General features: G+C 40.4%; 1 protein-coding gene across 1 annotated transcript in view; it reads right to left on the bottom strand.

Annotated features, from left to right (window-relative positions):
• lmtk2 (lemur tyrosine kinase 2) overlaps positions 1-22321 on the bottom strand; it is a 36216-nt gene extending 13895 nt beyond the window's left edge. The window contains exons 1-7 of the mRNA XM_030379595.1: positions 22121-22321; positions 21775-21901; positions 12511-12644; positions 10955-11108; positions 9854-9930; positions 7788-7906; positions 7446-7533 (exon numbers count right to left, since the gene is read on the bottom strand). Coding sequence (XP_030235455.1) covers positions 7446-7533; positions 7788-7906; positions 9854-9930; positions 10955-11108; positions 12511-12644; positions 21775-21874 — 672 coding nt within the window. The 5' untranslated portion in view covers positions 21875-21901; positions 22121-22321. The remainder of the gene's footprint in view (positions 1-7445; positions 7534-7787; positions 7907-9853; positions 9931-10954; positions 11109-12510; positions 12645-21774; positions 21902-22120) is intronic.
• Positions 22322-23989: the final 1668 nt, after the last annotated feature.

Here is a 23989-nt window from a genome sequence, read left to right as displayed (position 1 = left end):
ACTGAACCGCACCCTCCGGAGGAAATGCCCCATTATACAGGTCCAACAGTCACACACAGGCCACTCTTGGAAAGGTTCATCACGGAAGAGCCATCTTAAAACTATTGTAAATGGTACTTCTGTTGTCTTCATTTCCTTTAATGACTCCCCAGCAGCCGACTTAGTAAACCTATGTGACATCACGGGTTGTAAATCAAAAGCAGTACCAAAAGAAACATAAAAAGCGGCAGGGTCTTGTGTGTGCATTATGGTGTCCATTCCCTAATGGCATGTCTGTCCCACCCACCGCAGAGACACTTACCAAGGTAAGACGTTATGTTTTTAAACATAACGGCTCTGCCATCGACACACATGCGTGTAAGAACACACGCGCACACACCGCAACGACACGCGCCCACATTAAGAAAATGATCAAGTTGGAGTGTTCCTGCCCCAAAGTGGTTGCACATGGCCAGCTCTACACTGCCTTTAGCAGAGGCAAGCATGCCAGAGGTGTAAGGGTGTTTGTTGGAGACCAAAAGGACGGCCTGACAGACAACATTGTGTATTCAGAACTGCTCTAATTGCATTGTGGCTGACGAAAAAGAGACATATATTACCCTGTGAACATTTTTGCAATACAATGTTACTAGTTCACTTCACTGAGTGGTTGGATCTACTTATTTATTATGTTATTTTATCTCACACTTAATTATAGGTATAGGAGTTGCTATAGATTACATTGCACATATCTGGCATGACAATCAATATATTCTGAATCAAACTCAAGACCCACTAGAGGTTGAGCCCGCGCGGAAACTCTAGTTGTCTTAATGGGGGCTTCACCAGAACACAATAAAGCTTAATAGATTTGAGCTAAATGTCATTAAATGTCCTCCTTGACAACTAAACACAATACCCTTTCAACATGTATTTACAGTGAATGTGTGTAACAACTGTCATATTTAATTTGTTTCAATGACACCAGGGGAGAACAAGCTAAATCTTCCCATCTAGCCTATAGCTTATCAGAAAGGACAGGGGCCATGAAAGGACAACACCACCCACAAGGTAAATCTAGTGATAACCATCTTATGGGCACAACATGGTCCACAATGCTTACTTTAGTAAATACCATGGTAATGGCTTGAAGAACCACCTCGCATTTATACTGTATAGACTACAGGGGTTAATCTAAACCGGGAAAGAGGGGCGCTGCGCCTCCTTGTTTCAACCCAGCGCCTCCTTGTCGAAAATTTTAAATTACTTAAAATCTCCCGGAATGGAGAGCGAGCGAGCGAGCAAGACCGCGCACAGGAGACAGACGTGCTCCTAACCGCGTTCGCATCTGTGTAGCGAGCGCACAGCACAACAGAGAGGGATCTAGAAACTGTGCATGAGGCAGTGTGCACGTGAGCCTCAGGCGCCTCCTGATTGGCCTGGATCGGTAAGTCAACCAATCAGTTTACAGTGTAGGCGGGCTTTTATCTCTTCTCCCGAACCAAATTTATCAGTTCAGTGAATCTGAGAGTGTCTGAGAAGAAAGAAAATATAGCGTTTGGTGACTTAGTTTACAGTGTTTTTAAAATGTCGTTTTTTTTCAAAAGCTCCGCACCATAGAGCTTTTGATGCGGATTTGGTCCCTCGCACCAAATTTTCTAAATTTTCAAAAGCTCCGCACCGCGAATTTTTTCTAGAAAAACCCCTGGATTATACTTGTGACACTGATGCATCCACCATTTTCAAGAAGACCCACATCATGATCGGAGGGAGTTTGATGCGGCGGCCCCACATTTGGGACTGTCAATCATGGTACAGTGCATGGCCGTGACCCCAGCTCCAGTTGCTTGCTGTATTCTGGTGTCGAAAATGTTTGAAGGCAAACAAAAACACAATCAATCACTGAGCTGTCAAAGCTAGCATTGCAAGACGCCAGCTTCGGTGAGCTAGCACCACACACTTGGTAGTCTCACGTTTCCACAACTATTTTGTGCGTGACCACTACGGTGTCCTTCATGTCAGATTGATAGATGAGAGGGCACTTATTTTATGGCATAACTGTATTATTGTATTTGAATTATGTCCATGGGAACCAGGCTTAATAAAGTCGTCTGTTCCACAAGACTAGAATCCTGGTACACACAAGCATATATACAACTTTTTGTCTGGCGACATGCCATGCCTGCCAAGCCACCAGCAAATATGCCAAGCAACCAGCAAACAGCTGGCAACAGCCCCGTCTACTAGGCTAATAAAAACGGCGATGCCTGGTGAGCTGTGCAATATTGGAACATGCCAAAAAACAGGGCCCAGGTGTGCTGTCAGGATAATAAAATGATAGGGCTTAGCAGCTCTGCAGGTTTTGCTGGTCCATGCTGCTTTTGGCTTCGGAATAACCTCGCCTTTAACTGCGAGCCAATTTCAAGCTTTGGATATTCGGTTTCCTACCAAATAACAGATTTTTTGGTGAAGAAAAAAACAAAGAAAAAAAAGTCCATTCATAGCACCTATCTTTCATTGCCTGTATATGTAGCAGGCGGAGGCCACTGCTGCGGAATGAAGTTTTTTAGATGATCATTTTCTAAATATAAATGTGTCATTTTATTTTATCAAATTAACGCATAATAGCTAAAAAAAAAAAATCACTTAAGATGCTTTCAGATCCACTCATCAGTCCAAGTTTGACTTGGTTACGGCTGAGCTTCAATGCAGCCTAAAAGTTTCTAAACAGTCCCCAAAGTATGAGAGTAGGCCTACTTCCAATTATCACAAAGCAAATAGGTGGATTGCAGGGTTTTGAAGACATTTCACGGCAGGAGTAGCGCTATTTACCCGGTGATGAATCACACAGATACTATTGTGGGGGACGGATGCCATAAAAGGAAAGCCATCACTACCATGTCTGTCAGTTAAACGCGTTATTAACGGCGTTAACGCAAACCAAATTTAACGGCGTTAATGTTTTTATCGCGCGATTAACGCAATTATTTTATAAAAAAAAAAAAAAAAAAAAAAAAAATTCTCACAATTCTCAAAACAAAGAAGCAGTAGCCTGACTGCTATGTTCAAATGACATTTGTTCAAAGCAGTCGTTTAATTGCACTATAGGCTCTTTTTTTGTATCGTCCTGTTTTGATCAGTGTATATGCCAATGTTGTTATCAATAAAAAATCATTTGCACAAGGCAAGTCGATGCACTTCACCATGTTGATAAGAGAATTAAAATGAGAAGAATATTGGACAAAAAAATCAAGGGATATTTATCATAGAAAAATAATTTGCGATTAATCGCGATTAATTAGAGTTAACTATGACATCAATGCGATTAATCACGATTAAATATTTTAATCGCTTGACAGCTCTACTATTTATGTTATTTAATACACAATATGTTATTATTAATAGGCAGAGTTTTTTGGTGTCTATTGGAATTGTTTGAACATTGAAATAGCTGCTAAATATATTCATTATTAAACCTTTCTAAAACAATTAACGCCCTGATGGTGGGCAAAGTAAATGGATTGCGAATCCTAACCCTACCAGAATATTCAAAAAATGTTTGAATACCCGAAACTAACAAAAAAATATTTGGCCATTGTAATGACTGAAACATTGACGTGAAGCATTATCCGACGTTTAACGTTGGCACCCTTTCATGTATATTTTATCACTGGGATATTCAGACATAAACCTTCAATTGGGTACGTATTAAAATGTGAGTGGTTAATCTTAACATACATTTTCTTATTCCTTTCTCTTACTACTACCACAAAAATACAAGCCAAATTCAAGTCTGGGTAAGGTCAATGTATGATAGGTTAGAACTTCTGTGAAAACTGGTTGAGGAGCTCGTAAAAGTTTGATTGAGATTTACAAAAAAGAACATTGAAGAAGACCTACGTCATGTTATAATAAAATATTTCTGCAGTATCCAGCATCTGATTTCACATTCAGTAAAACTGTGCAATTGTACGACATTGCTTTCTACTTTCTTGGACCTTCAGACATTAATTTGAAACCCAACTCTTTAAACTAAGTCAATCATTAAATGGTTTATATGCAGACAAGCACAACATAAACCTTCAATCAACTTGATTGTAAAAGGAGTTCATAATGTTGTTTAATGCATTTTTGCTCTTTCAGCATACCAAGAGGTGTCCACTTGCTATGGGGGCCGTCCCCCTTGATTGATGAGCCTTGTATTGATAGAACTGGCCCTTGCCATTCAAATTCACAAACACAGCAACTGGGAGTGCGTAAATGGAGCCTGCTGCTTTACTGGGGCAAAACGGGAATGTGAGAAGTCCTAAGCTGGGCTCCGCTATGTTCTTTAGGGGGAGACGGGGAAGGAGAGAAGGGGGAAAGGGAAGGGGGTCCCCAGCACCCATGCACTAAGAATAGATCAAGAAAAATAGAAATAAATTAGGTGGTGTGCTGGAGCCCAGTGAAAGGAGGGCAACAAGTGGTCATCTCAATTATGCCGCTTTTCCACCGCACATGTAGCTCGACTCGACACGACACGACTCGACACGGCAGCAGCACGGGTCGTTTTCCACCGCCAATAGTACCTCCTGGACGTGGGCGGGGTCGGCTGCGCGAAAGGGCCGTGACGTATTTTTGTACGCGACGCAAACAACACCTACGCAACCCACACATGGACAGAACCCACATAACAACAATGGAGGACATCGATAACATTACTATTATTAGCAGGCATGTTGAAGAAGTTGAAGAAGTGGAATATGTTGGCTGCGGCGCTGCTATGGCTGTTACCAGCATGGTTGCCATGTCGCTTTCGTGACTTCTTCACACTCTCTGGCCAATCAGTGGCCGGCCGTCTGCCGACGTCACCTTTTAGCATCGGCTCAGCCGCTTGGAACCTAGAGCGAGGCGGTACTAGAAAAAGCAGCCACTTCAGGTACCAGATACCATGTTTTCGCGGTGGAAACGCAAAAAATGCGAGCTGAGTCGAGTCGAGTCGAGCTGGTACCATGCAGTGGAAAAGCGGCATTAGTTGGGATGAATGAAAATAAGACAATCTAAATTTGGATGTGGTCTACAGTTCTAAAGAGCAGGGGCCGGCTTCACAAAGCATTCTTAAGAAAAAAAAAAAGCTTTTTGTGAAAGTCCTTTTTTCTCAACTGTGTTCTTAAGACAATATTTAAGAAGATTAGATATTAATTAAGAAATTCTTACTTTTACTTAAGTTATTTCTTAACTTTTTTCCCAAGAGAGTATTTAAGAGCAAACAAGATTCTTTAAGATAAAGTTCTTGAATTTATTCTCAAATTTCTTCACAACTTGAAGATAACCCTCTCCACCAGTCTTAAAACAGCTGCAGTGAAAAGCAAAGTCTTTGCTTAAACATATCTATATGACATTTATATTAATTCATAAATATATTGCTTAACCGAAGACTATACGTTAACCAATGTTGTTCATTTACGCTTGTCATACTAGTTGTTGAATATCAAATGAAGCCTATGTTGACAATTGAAAATGAAATTGACCTAAACTCGGTCAGTAACTAGTAGGCCTATAGATATTACCGAGTGTGTTAAGATTAGTACTGCCGTGCTTAGCTGTTGCCGGTGATGTCCTCCATTTTTTTTAATCCAACGTTAGTCGCACAATCTTAATTTTTCAAATTAGGTTAACAATCTAAGAACTCCTTAAATTTGAAAATAAAGTTCATAAGACAATCGACAATTCTTAAAGATCACCCATTATGCTTTTTCAACTTTTATAACCTAGAAACGTTGTTATAATGATTTATATTCTTGTTTAACCATACTAATGTGTCTAATAATGACATACATGCATTTAGACGTATACCCTGCTGACCGTCTGGGGTGGCTGTACAGAGCGCTAAACACTAGGGACACCGGTCGCCATTCACTTGTTCAAATTTCCGGGGTTCATCTACGTGGAACAATCAGGATTTTCCATGTATGGTAATGCTGCAACATGCTCTTCCGGAAGGTAACCAATCACAACGGAGTGGGGTTGGCAGGAGGGGGGCGAGGGGGTGGAGAAGGACGAAGCCGAGTGTTGACAGAGAATTCTGAAAGCGCCTAGATTAGAGGAAGAGTTTCCCGAAAATCTACATCGTTTTTTGTGCTGTGATTCGTGTCAGGTTGCTCTATAGGAGTCATTAATAAGAAATTAAGACCAGAAAAGTAGTATAATAGAAGATCTTTAAGAAGAAAATTGTGAATAGCGTTTAAGAAGATTCTTAGGAACTCCTTATATTTTTTCTTAAGGATCTTCTTAAGTTTATCTTAAGAAAATGTTAGTGAATCTGGACCCAGGTGAGCTTAGAGGGATCTCCACCTTTGACCTTTTGAACACCAAACAAGCAGGTGCCGAGTATCATTTAATAATCTATGAAAACTGAGCAATCTGCACTTAAAACACGATGGGTTGTATAGTTTAATGGACAGATCAGAGTCCTGCATGGGTTCGGGTACCCAAGGGCACCCGACGGGTGACCCGCACAATTTGGATGTAACGGGTGAAAAATAATGTCCTGTGATGAACATGGGTGCGGATCGGGTCAGATACCTCAACAGCACGGGTCGGTCGCGGGTTTTGTGATTGCCAATTTCAAGGAGTCACGTGCAAATATTATAGTACTTAACTGTGTAGCAACTTCAGTAGCTGCTATCATTGCTGTAACACGGGGAATTGGTTAGCCTAGCAATTGTTGTACATCCTTTCTGTACCGACAGCGATATATTGATGCACTTCTTATGACAAATGTACTTATTGTAAGTCGCTTTGGATAAAAGCGTCTGCTAAATGCCCTAAATGTAAATGGGACACATCTACAAAATATGCCCGCATTTCAAAATGATGAGAGCAGTGCCTGAGCAGTGCCCCTGGCCTGCTGCCCCCACCCAAGAAGTGAGCTTGAGTGTCAGTGGACTATCGGACGTAGAGGATACCTGTTAAGAGGCTCCTCAGTAACGGGACGAAGTTGCAGCTTACATTGATAATCAAACACCTAAAGATGACTCTTTTGATGCGTTATCGTGGTGGGAAGAGCAGGTCGTGCATTCACCAATATTGCTCAGATTGCCGGATTTATCCTCGCCATCATTGCATTGTGGATTATGTGCTTTTTTTGCACCGTAATCTTAAGCACCATTCCAAACACCAGATAGTGTTATTCCCCCACGTTCCATCGAATGCGTCTAATTTTATTTGGGTGTGGGTCAGGCGTCATTTGTAACATTTGTAAATCATTATGGGATTGGAGAATGACGTAATTATAAAAATGCTTTGGGAACATCTGATTATATGTACCTACCTATACCTAAGGAACCAATAACAAGGAATGCAATTAACTGGTTATGGTTTTATCCTAACCCTATCGAGAGAGAGGGATATTTATATCTGAAGCTATGAAAAAGTAAAACACATACACACTTACGCAGTATAATAAATAAATGAGGGACCCTTACCATCTCACAGTATTCAAAGACCAGCAGGAAGGGAATAGCTTCCACACACTGTCCCAAGCATTGTAGGATGTTTGGGTGCTGCAGCACTCTGCAAACACAATTTTTTTTATTAGTCAGTTCAGTGGTTTAGAAAAAAATGCATGAGTTGATTATGGTAAAATCAATGTAATGTCCTTCGGTAAAGACAAAGGGCGCTACTAACATTAGAGGAAACAATTATTTTATAATTATTAGACACCATTATGATAAACTAACCAGAATAGAAGCATGATTGAACATTTTACAATAGACTTCAAATCTGTTTCAAGCTAGTGAGCATAATGATGATGGGGACTAACTCACCTGTATGGGTCCCCCTGCTGCAGGAAGCTGTTTTGCTCTTTAGCACTAGCGTTAGCATTCAACTCCTTGACCACAACCCTGGTTACACCTGGGTCTGTGTAGATCTCACTGAGAAGCACCTGGGAACACATAAAATGCTTTTAAAATATATTTTTTAATCAACCAATTGTATCAATCAATCAGGAGCTATTCATATAGCTAGTAGGCAGTATAGTAGGTCGTGTAGAAGCATTTTAAGTCATATTTGTTAAAATTCTCTTTACAATCACACATCAATAATCAATAAATCCAATGCAACAAAAATGCTGTATATCTGTTGTTGTTGCAGACCTGTAATAAGCCAGCAAATTCAGCCTGAATGAAAAGAGTTTATATGTATACCTACACTAACTCAGCGAACGACCGGAGTCTTCCACAAGGCTAGGCAAACCTTTTTAAGCTAGCAACCTAGTCATGCGTTTTGGGAGAGTGGCTTTGAAGGGAGGCCTAAAGGGAGGTTAGATACTTAGATACTCAAAATTTAGCTTTTGCAACCAAATGGTTTCTACAAATGCCTAGCCAAGCTTTAATGTATGCATGCATAAATCTACAACATGAAATGTATTCCTAGATCAGGGATGGGCAACTCCCTGGCCGCATCACTCAGTTTGCCCCCCAGATCATTTAAAACGAAATAGAAATAAAAAAGAAAAGGTCAATATTATTTCACAGAAAACTCGATCAAGAAAACCATACTTTTCAGTCAAGCTGGGAAGCAGAGCATCTGTTCATAGAATTCAAAGCCAATCCCTGTGTCTAGTTTGCTTAGAAATGATAGCAGTAAATACATATTTATACTACAACTACTACAACTGCACTGAATATGATGCTAATTGTTGCCCTTAATTTTGGCCACTATTTTTGAGTTTTGTGCCATCAGTGAATGATGATTTATGTGAGCGCTTTTCACTGAAGAAAATACTAATCACTAGGGGTCAGTATCTCTCCTTTATAGGACGTTCCGATACGTATCTAGATAAATGTGCTACGATACGATTCAGGGACGATACATTTTAATGGAACGATTCGATGCGATTCGATTCAATGTTCTAACGATCCAGTGCGATTTGATGAGATATGAATCAATCTGATAGATACAGTATTATCCGTTTAACGTTAACGCATACATTTTCTATTAATTAAAATAAGCCTTCTATAAAAGAGACATTGCCTACTTTCAAATACATATATGGTATAGGGACCATGGAACCTTAGGTTTTCATATTTATTTATTTATGGCATGGGGGAAAAATGGAAATAGTTTATAAATTTAGAACTACATGTCTATTTGTTTATTTATAGACTTGATCGCTGTCCTACACAATTTTAAAAACAGCTAAGCTTTTGTCAGAGGCAAGACCCAAAGGCTTCCACACGTTTGATTTCAGAATCGCTGTTGCACTGAAAATCTTTTCACCGTCTTCACACATATGGCTTATGGTTATTCGCTCACCCACAACTCCGGTTGTTTCCTACTCGCTAGACGCAGGGGGTGCGCGGAGACGCACACGCAAACATACAAACACGGATCTGCTCACTTAAGTTTCGTTTTCCGGATCCGTATGGAAAACGGAATGAAATGAGTTGACAATGGTGTCTTGATCAGGCTAAAGCTCACTAACTAACCGGATACCTATTTGTATCGGTGAATCGTTACACCCTTACTAATCACTCATGTGGCTGTTCCTGTTTCTTTTAAAACAAACTTGTTGTATTTGTTGAGTATAGACGCGTTAAAAATGCATTTGAGCATGGAAAATATGAAATGAATGTATGTTGGTTCAATTACCACACAGACACATATATACAAATATGCTGTTTTTATTTAGACTTATTTTGTAGTTGCTCTCTTAGTTGAAGTGAGCGGTCATGTGGCCCTCTGATGGTCACGATGAAAAATTGTGTCCTTCTTTATCATGAAATTGGCCCATCCCTGTCCTAGATATATCAGCATGGACACATTTGGTTTGTGTTTTATTTTCTTTCTCAGTAACAACAATGCTGAAAAGGTTGATAATAAGACTCACCTTGCCAAACAAGCCGTTGCCGATCTCCTGGATATAATTGAGGCTGTGACGGGCCACCAGAGAGCCAGCCGACCCATCTGTTCACAAGAATGAGGAAACATAAACGCATAAACGATTAATAGGAACTCACGGTTTTACTTGGACCGAGTTCAATTTGTCTTGGAGCTTATAGAATATCCCTTGACGTTCCACAGTGGTGAATGTTTTCAGTAAATAAGTTAAGTAGAATGAATGGCTTGTAATTAGAGATGTCCGATATTATCGGCCCAACGATATTATCGGCCCGATATTAGCATAAAAATGTAATATCGGTCAATATCGGTATCGGATTTTTTTTGCCTTAAAACCGATTTTTTTTTTATTTTTTTATTTTTTTATAGCTCAAATAAATGTTTTCAAAATTGTGCAGTACAGTGCACATTGTAATTGACTCATATTTGTGCATTTATTCAATTAAGGTTATTGAGTTTTAGTTAAAGAAACATACTGCTATGTTGCACATAGTTGTTCAGGTACAATGTTTTATCATTTGTGAAGTCAAGTTTGCCCTATTTGTTGTCATTGTCAAGATTATCTCAGGGAGAGTGTAATCCAAACTGTTGTCTGAGACCATTAAAAAAATAAAAATAAACATGGCACTTTTCCCTTAAATTAAGTTGAAGTATTTTTCTTATTTTGCACAGACAATGTTAACATTTGGAAAGCCTTGTTGCATTCAAGAATGCATCCAGTGGGGCATCACAATAACATTAAGCATGTTGTGTTAATTCCACAACAGGAGATATGTAATGTTACCTAAATTAGGTTTGAGGAAAAATAAATAACCCAAATATCGACATCGGTATCGGCTGATATCGGAATCGAAAATTTAGAGTTGGACAATATCGCATATCGCGTATTTTTTATGCATCGAACACTATTATTGTCACAATATATGAAATAGGCAAGGAAAATAAGCTCTTTAAATTACAATTAAGTGTAAGTATTTTTCTGGCCATTGAGAAAACCTTTATTAACATGTTTATGTAATTATCCCCTTGGAAATGCTAAATGCTTTTTATAAAGGCAGTTAAAGCAAAAGTCCACCCAAATGTTATTGACCTTGGGCGTGAGGTGGTGGCTGGAGGTGTGGGGGCCCTGGAAGAGCCACGGGAGGCACCGCCAGAGTGTAGACCTCCACGGGGGACTGCATGGAGGGGGTGTCCTCCGCAGGGGGACTGAAGTCTATCTCATCATCAAAATGGTCCTCGAATTCCTGAGGGAAATAAAGGCAGAGTTCAATATTGAGCCTTATAAACGAGGTTTGGGTTGAGCGGGATTAGTTTGGGAACAGCTATGATTAATTATATAAAAAAATTTAGGTAGGATTTGAGAGTTGTAAATAGAGCAGAAGAGGGCAATAATTTATTAAAAAAACAACAAAAAAAAACAACAACATTCCCTCTCAGCATCCTCCATATATTTCTCCAACTATAGTCCTTTTCAGTATAAAGGATGCTATGTTGGGGTCGGCTTAGCTCAGGAGGTAGAGCAGTTGTCTTGTAACCGAAAGTTTGCTAGTTCGATCCCCAGCTTCTCCTAGCCGAGTGTTGATGTGTCCCTGAGCAAGACACTTAACCCTAACTGCTCCTGACGAGCTGGCTGTCGCCATGGTTGACTCTACCGTCGGTGTCTACCGTCGGTGTGTCAATGTGTGTATTAACAAATGTATGTCGCTTTGGATAAAAGCGTCTGCTAAATGCCCTAATTGTAATTGATGTATTGAATAATTTAGGTGATTATTGGCCTACACATGGGGCCTACTAAACATAAATCAGAACGGGCTACATTTGGCTGAATTATAAAAGGTATAAGTAGTAGCCTAATATTTATAGCCGTTTGGGAGCAAAAAAGCCGGCTCTTGATGGTGACCTGATCCAAATGATCCTCACTAAAATAAGGCCGAAATACCCATCTGATCGCGCATTGAATGTAGCATTGTCTTGTTGTTTACCTTCCTAATGTCCGGATTTTCCTATGGTCTATACGGTAAACGTCACAACGCTTTGAACTGTGGGTAATTCCCTTAGGTGAAGTCTGCACTGATGCCGACTCACGGAAAGGGCTCGATAAGTGTGGACTCAAACCCTCACGTCCTTTGGAATTCCACATTGGTACAGCCCTAAAGCCTTAGTAATTTTGCAAGAACGCCCAATAAAGTCTGAGTCCGGACATTGGGATTGGGCCAATGACATGCAAATGCAGACTGAAGCGTACAGACTTTCTACTCCTCATTCACATATAGGGTAATTAACATTTCCTACGGAGAAAATAAATGCCTTTTTTCAGGACATTTTCAGGATACCAGTGTAAGGATATGCTGTTCACACATACGGCCCATCAGGAGCATAACAGGAGCAAAGAAGGACTTACGCGTATGTGTGAATGCAGCTATAGAGAACTGTTGGAGTCCACACCTGGCTTTAACAGGCAAAAAGGATTCCCTAGCTAGCCCATAACAGGGAAGAGATGCACAGATTAAATGTTCTCAAAGCGCATTTAGATTGCTGACCGCTTGCTATGCCATTTCTTAAAAATCACACTCAATAATAGCTCTTGGACCTTAACTACAACACCTTCATTTAAGTCATCAAATGTCATCATTTTGTGGTTTTTACCTTAAAGTTGATTTCTCTCTCTTTGCAGCAAGTGACGCAGTTGACCAGCAGCACCGTCAGAACAACCAGCATTGTCAGGGACACCACCAGGGGCAGGAAGGGAGATAGGGATGAGGCATTCCCACTGCTCTCTCCTAGGGGAGATAAATACATACATAAAGTCAATACCACTGTGATGCCTCCGAGCAAACACATTTTGCATGGCATCTATGTGATGATGGAAAACATAACCCCAGCAAACTCCTTCTCTATGAGCAAGACATAGTATATATTGAGGTTAGGGATGTCCCGATCCGATCCACGGCATCGGCCAATTGTGGCCCACGGGTAAACAAATCGGACTGATGTCATTATCGACAGATACCCAAAGCTGCGTTATCGGTATCGTATCGGAAGTGAAAAAGTGGGAATCGGGACATCCTTTATTGAGGTCAATACAAACTAACATTATTTGACAAATGTAAGTCATCTTAAATTTAGTCCAGTGGCGTCAAAAAAATTGAGTCTGCACCTTCTCATAGGCCCTGGCTGTCACCCAACTCACTTAACCATGTCTGGAATAACAACCATCCAATAAAAGCAGAGCATAAGGATGAAGCAGACATTTGGGACGCAAGTACTACCCATTGTCTGAATTTTTAATCTAGGACTACTGCGTTCAGCGAAAAGGAAGAAAAAAATACTACCCAAGTTATGGTGGAAGAAACAAGAAACAACCAACAATATTTTGATAATGGAAAATCTTGCTTCTCTAATTTGCAAATACAGGATGATGCGTTGCGTCTCTTTTTCCAAAACTGTACATGAAGTGTGTTTTATTCACACTGGCAGCTACATTTAAACCCATTTTGACACCAATTATTTAACGGTTACAAAGTGCGGGAAATGTAACTAAAAAAATGCCGCCACAACATGCCGACTGCAGACAAAGTTACAACAGCGATGCAAAAGCTTAAAATGTTGTGTGGTACATGCTGTACTGTAAAATGTAACTCATCACCAAAAGGCGGAGTTAACTTAACCAAATCATCATCAAACTTTGTGTAGTTAGAGCCACATGGCTTTAGATCATGGTTTCTCCTGGGGGGCGTTCGCACAACCTAGGCGGGCGCTGGGAACGTGATTTTCTTTTAAATTTTTTTGGGGGGATTTTAAACTTGGGATATTAAACTTGGTTTTCAATTTTTTTGGGTGAAAAATGGGCTACCTGAAATAAATAGCCTATTTTCATTTATTGGTTTCTAACCCCTCTACCGTCTCAGCTACTTTTTACTGTTTATGCTCAGTGTAAGAGTGGTCATACAGCGCGGTTCGGTCCTGCACACGCCCGGACTCCCGTTACATCAGCTATCGTCATGATCTCTAATGTAACGCTGATAAACATAAACCAAGTTTGCAGGTTAACAGTTCAATAACCAACACAACACAATCAAACATGGGCGATAGCAAAAAAAACAAAACTAATTTTGTTTCATAGCCTGTTTTCCTCCTTCCTCTTGCTGTTGTTAGGTTCCAGCTGCTCTGAGCGTACTCTCCACGAAAAGACAGTTGCATTTCAAATACAAAATATATAGGCCTAATTAGGCCTCCGCGCGCGATCTGTTTTCGCGGTGCCCGCGTTGCCTGGGCCGCTGAATGAATGCGCGCTCTCTCTCTCTCTCTTTTACTGAACACAGCCTGCATGACGATCAACTAAACACGTCTTTAGCATATGGTAACTATGGCCAAAAAAATAACTAACCATTTTTACAATTTATTTGTTACCAGCATTCGTAGTGTTGATCAGCAGAGAAATAGTCTACCAAAGTCGTTGAAGTCGCTTAGAAACCGAGGACACTGGGGTTGACAAGTTACCAGACTACTTGCGGAGTGATAAGACAGAAAAAGAAAAAATGACTGTATTACTTGGTGTGAAAATGTCCACACCGTGGCAACCCTAGTACCATTGCATTTATGGCTATGACTGTGTACTAACTTCATTAAAATCAAGGCATTGCAATTTATGCAAATCGCTATACGTGGGTCTTTCTTAGAAACATTGAAAAACGTCCACAACGCAGACATGACTAAACCTTTTTGAAACCTAAAAGACTTCAAAGAAATCATCCGCTATTTTCACTTATTTGCATTTGAGTGTTAAAACGTCAGCAACGCGGCGCAGAGGACCCTGGTGCATAATATGATGCAGCTTATACCAAAGCATCTTACACTATTTCGAAACATACAACCTTTTCCACCCTGCAGCTTATAGATTTCTTTAAAAAAAAAAAAGTTACTATTGTCCTCTATTTGGAAGGTTTTTTCAATCACGAATCATTGGATCACAAGCAGTGCACATTAAAACACACTGTTTGAAATCCTCAGGGGGCATCGGCGCCAACTGGTTCACTCAGTCCATTTAGTGGTTCCAATAAGGTGGAATGAATCCTCTTAAGTTGTGATGCCTTCAGGATTCCCCAATGATGGATGAAGGAGTCCTTTAGAAGATGCTTTCATCAAAAAAAATTGAAGACGTCATTAATTAGCAGGTAGGGGTAAGGCATCTTGCTCAAAGGTCGCTTCAGGCAAACTGCGTCTATTGGGGTATTACATACTAGTTTTATTAACACTAGTAATGTAATCAATCTTTAAAGACAGATAAGAAACCAAAGATAAATCTAGTCTGGGAATCACAAGGATAGGATATAAATTAAATATGCAAACCAGAAACAGTCGGTCAGATCCCAGTTTAAAATTAAAAAACATTAAAATATCTAATAACAATAGAGAGGAAGAAATAAAAGCCTAAATACCAGCAAGCGGTTCAATTGTTGTTCATGAAAACAGAACAGATGAGCGTCATGCCTTGTTCCTGTGTTCAATGTTGGACACAGTGGAAATACAAAGTGCTAAAGCCATTTTTTCAGCCATTTGCTGATTGTAGCTACAAAATCATAGATGTGGGGGATTTCCTTTATTTCAATTTCTCCCCCATGGCTAATTTAAAAACGTGTTGATGCCCATCAGGAGTGAATGATTGGCAGAATTTTTTTTATTGTGAATTGTGTAACGCAAGGATGGTTCAGAAAAACACAATAAAACATACAACACGGTCATGAGGCCCGAGTTTCAAGACTCGAGCCAGAGTAACTATAGCTTCATTTGTCGGCTGGAAACACAAGCCAAGATGATATAGGTTGCAGCAAGCCCAGTGTGTCAGATAAGGGGATTATTCTGGGCAATCCACGTGGCAGGGTGTCAGTGGGTGTGCTCGATGGTTATTCAGATGTCTGTAGCCCTACCCTTTATTCTCATTCCATAATTTAATTAAAACATAATTAATCAATCACAACACTAATTTGTTTTATGGCTTAATTATTTGTGATGGATGCAAACCAAAGGCTATCAATTTACAAAGTATAGCAGCAGTTGTGGTGGGTAGTATCAAAACAAACGGTACTACCAGTAGCATAGTACTAAAAGCATGATCAAATACCCTTTTCCTGTGGTGTAGCATTTGTAACTCAACTTCAGGTCCATTTAGTATACATCAAATTAAATAATAAAAACAGACAAATGGACCCTTAATTACCTTAAACAGAATTAACTATCACAGCAGTGAATCCTATCCAGAATGCCACTGTTCTTGCATTGCATGACTGAATATGTTGGTGTTAATGGGTTTAGCCAATGCAAGTTCAACTGAAAACACTGAGCCACCGCCTCATCCTGCAATTCAACTAGGCAACTGGTGAATGTGTGTGTGTGCCTCACCACCATCAACATCATCCTGCTGCCTAAACACCCCCCACAACAAACAGCATCCGGGTTCCACTTAGAGCTTAGATCGGGCCCAGAAAATCAAGCCTGACCCGGCCCGAGCCCGTGCACGTTCTGTCAGAGCCTGGCCCGGCCTGACACATTAACTGTAATTATGAGCCCAAGCCCGATTTCAACCCGACATTTTATTTAATACACGTGTAACTTTGTACACATTTGTTACTTAGGCCTACTCTGCTAAATTTATATGTAAGGGATAATGTATAGAACGCCGGTCATTATCGGGAAAATAAGCCCCGCAGGGCGAGCAGGACACCGACGCGCAGCGGAGGTGTCTTGCTTCGCCCTGAAGGGGCTTATTTCGATAAGACCGGCGATGTTCTATACATTATCTCGTTTATTGACCGGCTACTTGCCAAAACGAAAAAATAACTTAACATGGTGTCTTTTTACAATTTATTCGTTACCAGCATTCGTGGTGTTGATCAGCAGAGAAATTTACCGGACTAATACCCATGCAAATGAACGGAGTGTTCCAAGGCATTGAGAAATCCCGTGTAATAAAGGCCTATAATATTTCTGCTTATGGCATAGATTTCGCATCAGATTAGGCCAATATAGCAATGATTAAAAAAATAAAATAAAACGCTCGATCAAAGGAACGGCCCGACCCGGCCCGAGGATAGTGGGGGGAAATATCGGGTTGGTACAGGCCCAGGCTCGGGCAGAGGATCTAAACTCTAGTTCCGTTCAATCAACAGTATCTCACCGATTGCTCTCAGGTCCCAACCTGATTAGCAGAGAAGAGCTATGCGGCGCACTGCTGTTTGTTGTAGGGATGGGCAACGATCGTCCAATAGCCGTCGTCACGCAATAAATCGAATAATGAATGTGACCATCGTTATTTATTACACGGCTCTTCTCAATGCTGTTGAACGCTCTGTTCATTTGCATGAGCCTCCACAACTTCTGGTGGTGAATAATTGTTTGATAATTCACTCTTGCTAAGCATATAATGACCGCTGTCAAGGAAAGTGTTTTTTTTCTTCTTTTTCTGTTGTAGCACTCCGCAAGTAGTCTGGTAACTTATCAACCCCAGAGTCCTCGGTTTCTAAGCGACTTCAACGTCTTTGGTGGACTATTTCTCTGCTGGTAACAAATAAATTGTAAAAAGACACACCATGTGAAGTTATTTTTTTGGCCATAGTTACCATATGCTAAAGACGTGTCTAGTTGACCGTCATGCAGGCTGTGTTCAGTAAAATAAATAGCGATCTGTTTTCAGCGCATGTAGGCCTATCTGCCTAAGCCCACGTTGAAATTATTTTGATGTTGAAAGTTGATAGTGCAGTTGTTGAAATAAACAGATTGATTTCATACAAATCATAAAAGCCTTTCCTTGTTTCCTTGTGTGTGTGTGTGTGTGTGTGTGTGTGTGTGTGTGTGTGTGTGTGTGTGTGTGTGTGTGTGTGTGTGTGTGTGTGTGTGTGTGTGTGTGTGTGTGTATACGAGGTGCGTGTGTGCGTGCGTGCGTGTGTAGGGGGTTCTCGATGACAGATTTTAGAACATTATTCGAATGCTTCTCAGCGAATATTGAACAGTATTTTTTGCCAGAAATGCACATCCCTAATTAATACCAGAATAAATTTAATTTTTCACTGTTGGTTTGTTTTTTTCCGTTTAAGATATTAAATGATTTCTTGCCCATGATCCATGGCTGCCTTTGTGAATGTCGGCACACATCAAATAATAAAATGACTAATTATTGACTTATTCACATCCCTAGTTTGCTGCAGCGGCAATTTGCCATGATTCCTAACCATTTGTATTTTCTCAAAAGCAAGCGTTCTTCGCCGCCTTCTTCTTTGAGTGCTGCTGCAAGCAGAGAAATGGTGCGTCTCTAAAGTTAAAACAATTTTAGGAAATGTAATATTTAAAGGAAGTTTCTGTGAAAGAAGCATTGACCCAGAGGATCTGGCTGTAAGTGGAAATGTGTTGCTTAGCAGAGATCGGTTAAGGTACACAACTTCTGTCTGACTCAGGTTGAAGCGAAACAATATCCAAAATTACCTGCGCACGATTTATTTTATCATTTACAAAATTTAGTTTGCAGGTAAAAACAGACTAATTTCACATAATTTGACCTCAGACTGTGGTCCGTGTTTCCCAAAGATAGACTATCATAAAGTTAAAGTGAGGTAATCATTAAATAAATTGTTGACCATTTCCTTCTTCAGGGTTTACAACTCAACCATGTAAACAAAGGTATAACATTGGCCTGCTGTAGTTCACTTGGAGAAATTGAGCTTGAGAGTAGAGAAACTTGGAACACATGACTAAGCCCCGTCTACGAAAACAATCTTTTCCCCTCCGTTTTCCTTGGCAGCATTTTCAATGATTTCATTCATAGCAAAAACGCATCTTGCTGTACGCTTCTACATATTCAATATGCTGGTTCTCCACCAATAAAAGAAGACGACGAGGTGGAGCACGCGCATCAAGCCTGCGCGCTGTATACAAACATACAGTCCAGGAGGAGAAAGCAGTTGTTAAACCTTGTAAATTGAGTAGAAAATACTGGGGCTGGTTTTAAAGCTACAAAAATAATACAAATCAAACAAAACTAATTTGACGGAACTCTGACGTTGCCCAGATGGTGGGGCGGCGATGACGTCATTGTTTGCGTATCAGGGTCCATACGAATCCTAACATGAAAACGCATAGGGACGTTTTTTTCTGTTTTCCCCCTCGGACATGGTTTCAAAAAAGTGTGTTTTCGGGCACCGAACGCCAGATTAGGGCTGCAGGAGGATATATCGGGCATGTAAGATATATCGCTAGAAGTTCCAAGGGGATACAAGATTTGTCAATATCGTTTATATCGATATATGCGTTAAAATGGTCAGTTTCCGCCTCAAGCGTCTGTGTTTGCCTTGGAGTGTGTCCCCTCCCCCTCCCACTCCGTCCTTCCGAACGTTCCATGTGCAAAGACGCCTCATTCCCACCCCCGCCGCTCCCTCACAACACAACAAGCATGGAGGATACCAGTAAAGAAAACGAGACGGCGGCGTGAGACGAAATTGTTTTAAAGAGGAGAAACAACGGCTCCATAATATGGAAATGGTTCGGGTTTAAAAAAACAGATGAGCTGCAGGTCATCTGTAGAGTGTAGCAAAACCGTAACGATACAAAATCACATGTGGCAGTCATACTGACCTGTGTTTTAATAAACAGTGCTTGCAACATCTCACATGTAGCTTTTGACTTACAAAAAAACATCTAACCCACTCTATAGAAAATATCGAGATATATAATCGTGTATCTCCATACAGCCCAAAAATATCGGGGTATCATATTTTGCCCATATCGTGCAGCCCTACGCCAGATCTGTCTGGACGGTCAGCCCAAGATTTATGCGTTTTCCACAAAAAAATAACGTTTCCGTGTGGACGGGGCCTTAAAGCTTAACCAAGGAACAATTATGCATAGTTGGCCGCAATGATGATTAATAGTTAACCATAATAGTTAGCGTTTCACGGCCCATCAACTGGGATCTTGGAATCCACACAACAGGAAGATGCAAGGTTTAGGCCCCGTTCACACGAAGCCGATTTCATGGCGAAACCGCAAAGGTATTGTACGGTTCGGCCTTCCGTACACACGAAGCCGGCGAATCCGCTGACCGAAACCGCAAACTTCTGAAACCACCCTCTGGGGTGGTTTCAAATCTACCCGGTTTCGTTTTGGATTCGTGTGTACGCCTGAAACCGACTGAAACCGCAAACCATGACGTCATCGCCCCACCCCTCGACCTCCTAGCCAATGGCTCTTAAGCCCGCGGAGTCTCAGAAATCACATGCGAGCCTGCGCATAAGGGCAGCCTTTATGCCTATGCCTTTATGCGCATGCTCGCCTCTTATTCTTATTTCATTTCTGACATCTTTGACATAAGTTATAGCATACATACTGCCAACTAGATAACCGATCGGTATCCAAAGTATTTTTTTTAAAGTGCCAACCCAGCCATCCACATATTTTTCCAAGCATAGGTCTGTAACAAAACGTCAGATTCATAATGTTAGCCTTTACCCTGATGGTTTGTAAATTGCCTGAAACTGAATTCCTAATTGTTGGATAAATGCATCTGCAAAAAATTACAAAATAGTAATAATAATATCATGTTTGGAAAAAAGCAACAAGAACTAGCTATCCGCATTGAACTGATAAGATTCAGGTTTGAGTTCAATTAACAGCTAATAAGACTAATTATATATATCAGCCATTATATTGCCTATTTTGTTCCAGCCTACAACATACATGCATGTAATATATTGCAATTTTCTTTACTAATATAAATTTAAATGACCAATATACTTTGACATTAACACTAAAGGACACAATACCCAAGTTCTGTCAATGACTGTTATACTTTGTAAAACAGTAGCTAACCAATGCCTCAAAGTTCAGAAACGCAAAGGGTTCCACACGAAGATAGTTATTGGATGACGATTATTACAGGCTGTATCCCACTCATTATTCTGGATTTAATCTGGTCAGATCCATGTGCATTCAATGTTTTAAAGTGTGTGTGCGTGCAACCAACCATCACCTCGAGGCTATTGTTGTGTTCAAACATTGAATATAAATCCTGCATCATTATGTGCACTCAAGAACTACACTCCATCAAAAGTACAAAAAATAAAAGGTTTCCATACAACTAACTGTTAAATCATTGACTTGTGCTGATAAGACAGGTATGTGTTATGGTTACATATCACGGCCAATCACCAAGATGTCATTCACTTCAAAATTTGGGACAGAGGCCATTCTATTCTAGCCTTACGTGTAGAAAAAGTGTAATTCATCAAAAGTGAGCCCCCAAACCTGATGCTCTTTGTGGGTACAGGTGTCTGTTATCACATATTTACTCATAATAAATGAATGAATGCCCCCATTATATGGTCTACCGTTTTTATTTTGGTTGCCATTATCAAAGAAAAGGGTTGTGTTTCCATGCTGATAGGATTCTGTTGACTGTAAACTTCGACAGATGCTTTGACTGGGCACAGGTAAAAGGCCACCTAGGCATTCCTACTGAACTATTACTCAGACAAACGTCATATTGCTTGTCAGTCTGCCAGTAGGCTTAGCCACTTGTACCAGGATGGTCATATGATTGTTATGACTATTATAGGCTTGGTAGGGAAACAAATGTTTTAGAGAAGACAGTGGATACCAGTCAGCTTCGGGACAGGTAGATCTGGTTCGTTGCATTGGTTGACGACCTGCTAGCATCCTATAAGCTAAGCATTAGCACAACAGCTAAACTAAGCCCAAGGACCTGCTATAAGCATTTGCCAGCAGGTGAACCTGAAGCTAGCACACAGCATCTACAAACCAAGCTAGCCAGGCGCTATCACACGGGGGTTGCCTGTTGACGTGGACAGAAAACAGCATTTTTAAATAATATTTATGAATCGTATTAATGAAAAACAGATGTCTCACCTGATCTGTGGAAGTACTGTATAGGGGCACCTTGACACAGTAACAGCTCCGAGAGAAGGATCCCACCGACAACCAAAACAAGTCCATGACGATTCTCCATCCTTCTAGCTTAGCTCACTAACAGACGCTAGCCACAGAACAGTTGTCAAAATGGATAAATGACTTACAACTATTTAAATAATACGTTTGGTTCATTGGCTTCCAGTATCATAGTAATAAATGTCGGGATAAACAAACGCGCAGCGCAAGCATATTGTCTGCCTCTTTAGCAATAACCCATTAGCATGTTAGCTTCGGCTAGCATCCCGACGCTAACAGGTTCAGCTAACGTTAGAAAAACCCCTACCAGATTTACAGTGTCCTCGTCCATAAAAAGAGAACATGAACCGTAACATTTGCCGCATATCATAGTTCGATGCGTACGGGTTAAGTCATGTAGATATCCATACTGAAACCAAAAAATTATTGATCAATATCGTTAACTGTCAAGGAACACCTTTCCTCCAGAGCGCCATGTTCTTTTTCGACGTCACGTTCTGGAATGAGGGCGTAAGCACAGGAGGCTGCCACCATGCATTTAATTCAATCACCATCTACAGTGCCTCACACAGTTGCCACACACAAATGGATAGCACCATTAATAGAACAGTGTATAATTTTATTAACACAGTATATTGCTATTTGTGAAGAACATTCCTTTAAGGCTCATGTGCAAATTCCACGTTAACACAAATTTACATACAAATGTGGGCAAGCTCATTCAAAGTGGAATTCCCTTTATTCTGCAACAAGATAACATTTTGCACTTAGTTTGAACTAATAAGGGGATTCATATTGAATTTAATAACTGAATTAGTATAAAGTGTAATAAAATAAAATAAAAGACCTACATTTTCCATCAATATTTGAAAACAGTGTAAGATGAATAAATAAATGCATGAAAATTAAACAACCATTAAAAATGAAACAATTTATCCAAATGTATTATATTAATACATATTTATTAATAGTAATGATAATATATTAAATTTATCAAGTTATGATTATTTTAATTATTATTATTATTATTAATATTAACAGTATTGTTAATATTATTAATTTGGCCTTTTTTTGTATATGCCTGCAACTGTGTCAGGACTCAGAACAGTTTCTTCCATTTGATGAGGTGATGGGGAGGGGAGGAGGATGCTGGCAAGGCAGGCAAGTCTCTCTGGGCTTCAGGACAGAGATGTCAGGTTGTGTTCTGCTCTGTGGATCACAAAGGAACAAGGCAGGGGTGTCAGCTGGCAGGCAACAAGCTTCATCAGCTGAGAAACAGAGAGAGAGCTGCACCTCAGACGTCAAGGAGTACCAGGAGAGACACGCTAAGGTCGTTTTTTTTACTTTTTGCGGATTTATATTTTGGATCATCACAGGGAGGATTAATTGCGAACGCAGTCTTTAAGATTCATAATATCAGAATATCCTAGTCAGTTTGGCCACGGCGCAATGAATGAAGATCGTTAAGATCAAAATATGTATTATGACAGATGTGCCCGGTGTTACTACCTTGTGGATGACCAACATTTAGAAAAACATGCACTTTTAATTCAGCCTTGGGTGAAATCGAAGTGTTACACCTATCCTGCTGTCGGCTCCTTCACCGTAGTCGAGGAGCACAGGAGAGACCTTTCCTCCAGGGCCTATGTTCTCTCAGGGGTAACAAGTGTATTGTGTCCTGAATGCATGTTGATGATGATACACTTCTTATAGGGGGTAACTACATTGGCACGACACCGGCTTCCTCCATCTTCTTCGCCAACTTTTAAATAAATCTCAGTTTCTCGTTTTTCGACGGCGACAACAACACGAGCATCGTCTCCTTATACTTCCCGCTCACGGTCCCGGGAAAAGAGCTCAAGCATGCACAGAAAGCATAATCTGATTCCAATCGAATTGGACGTATACATGCACACTTAATGCGACTATCAATCGAATAATCTAGGGGTCTTAATCAGACTATGAGTAACCCGAATCGATTTGACTTTAGTCAGACTCAGGTGTATACATGCATCTTAATAATCCAATCATAGTCGGCCAATAATTCGATTTTCTAGAGTGTCATGTAAATGCACTGACTGTATTATCTCTTCACCGACTGTCACTGACTTTGTCCCTCTGTATTCTTTGATTTACTATCTTTCTTATCTGTCTGTCTGTCACTCTCTCTCTCTCT

This window comes from Gadus morhua, chromosome 2 (genome assembly GCF_902167405.1).
Source record: "Gadus morhua chromosome 2, gadMor3.0, whole genome shotgun sequence".
Lineage (NCBI taxonomy): Eukaryota > Metazoa > Chordata > Actinopteri > Gadiformes > Gadidae > Gadus > Gadus morhua.
The sequence above is the reverse complement of the archived record's forward strand: the minus strand, read 5'-3'. Positions and strand labels throughout refer to the sequence as shown.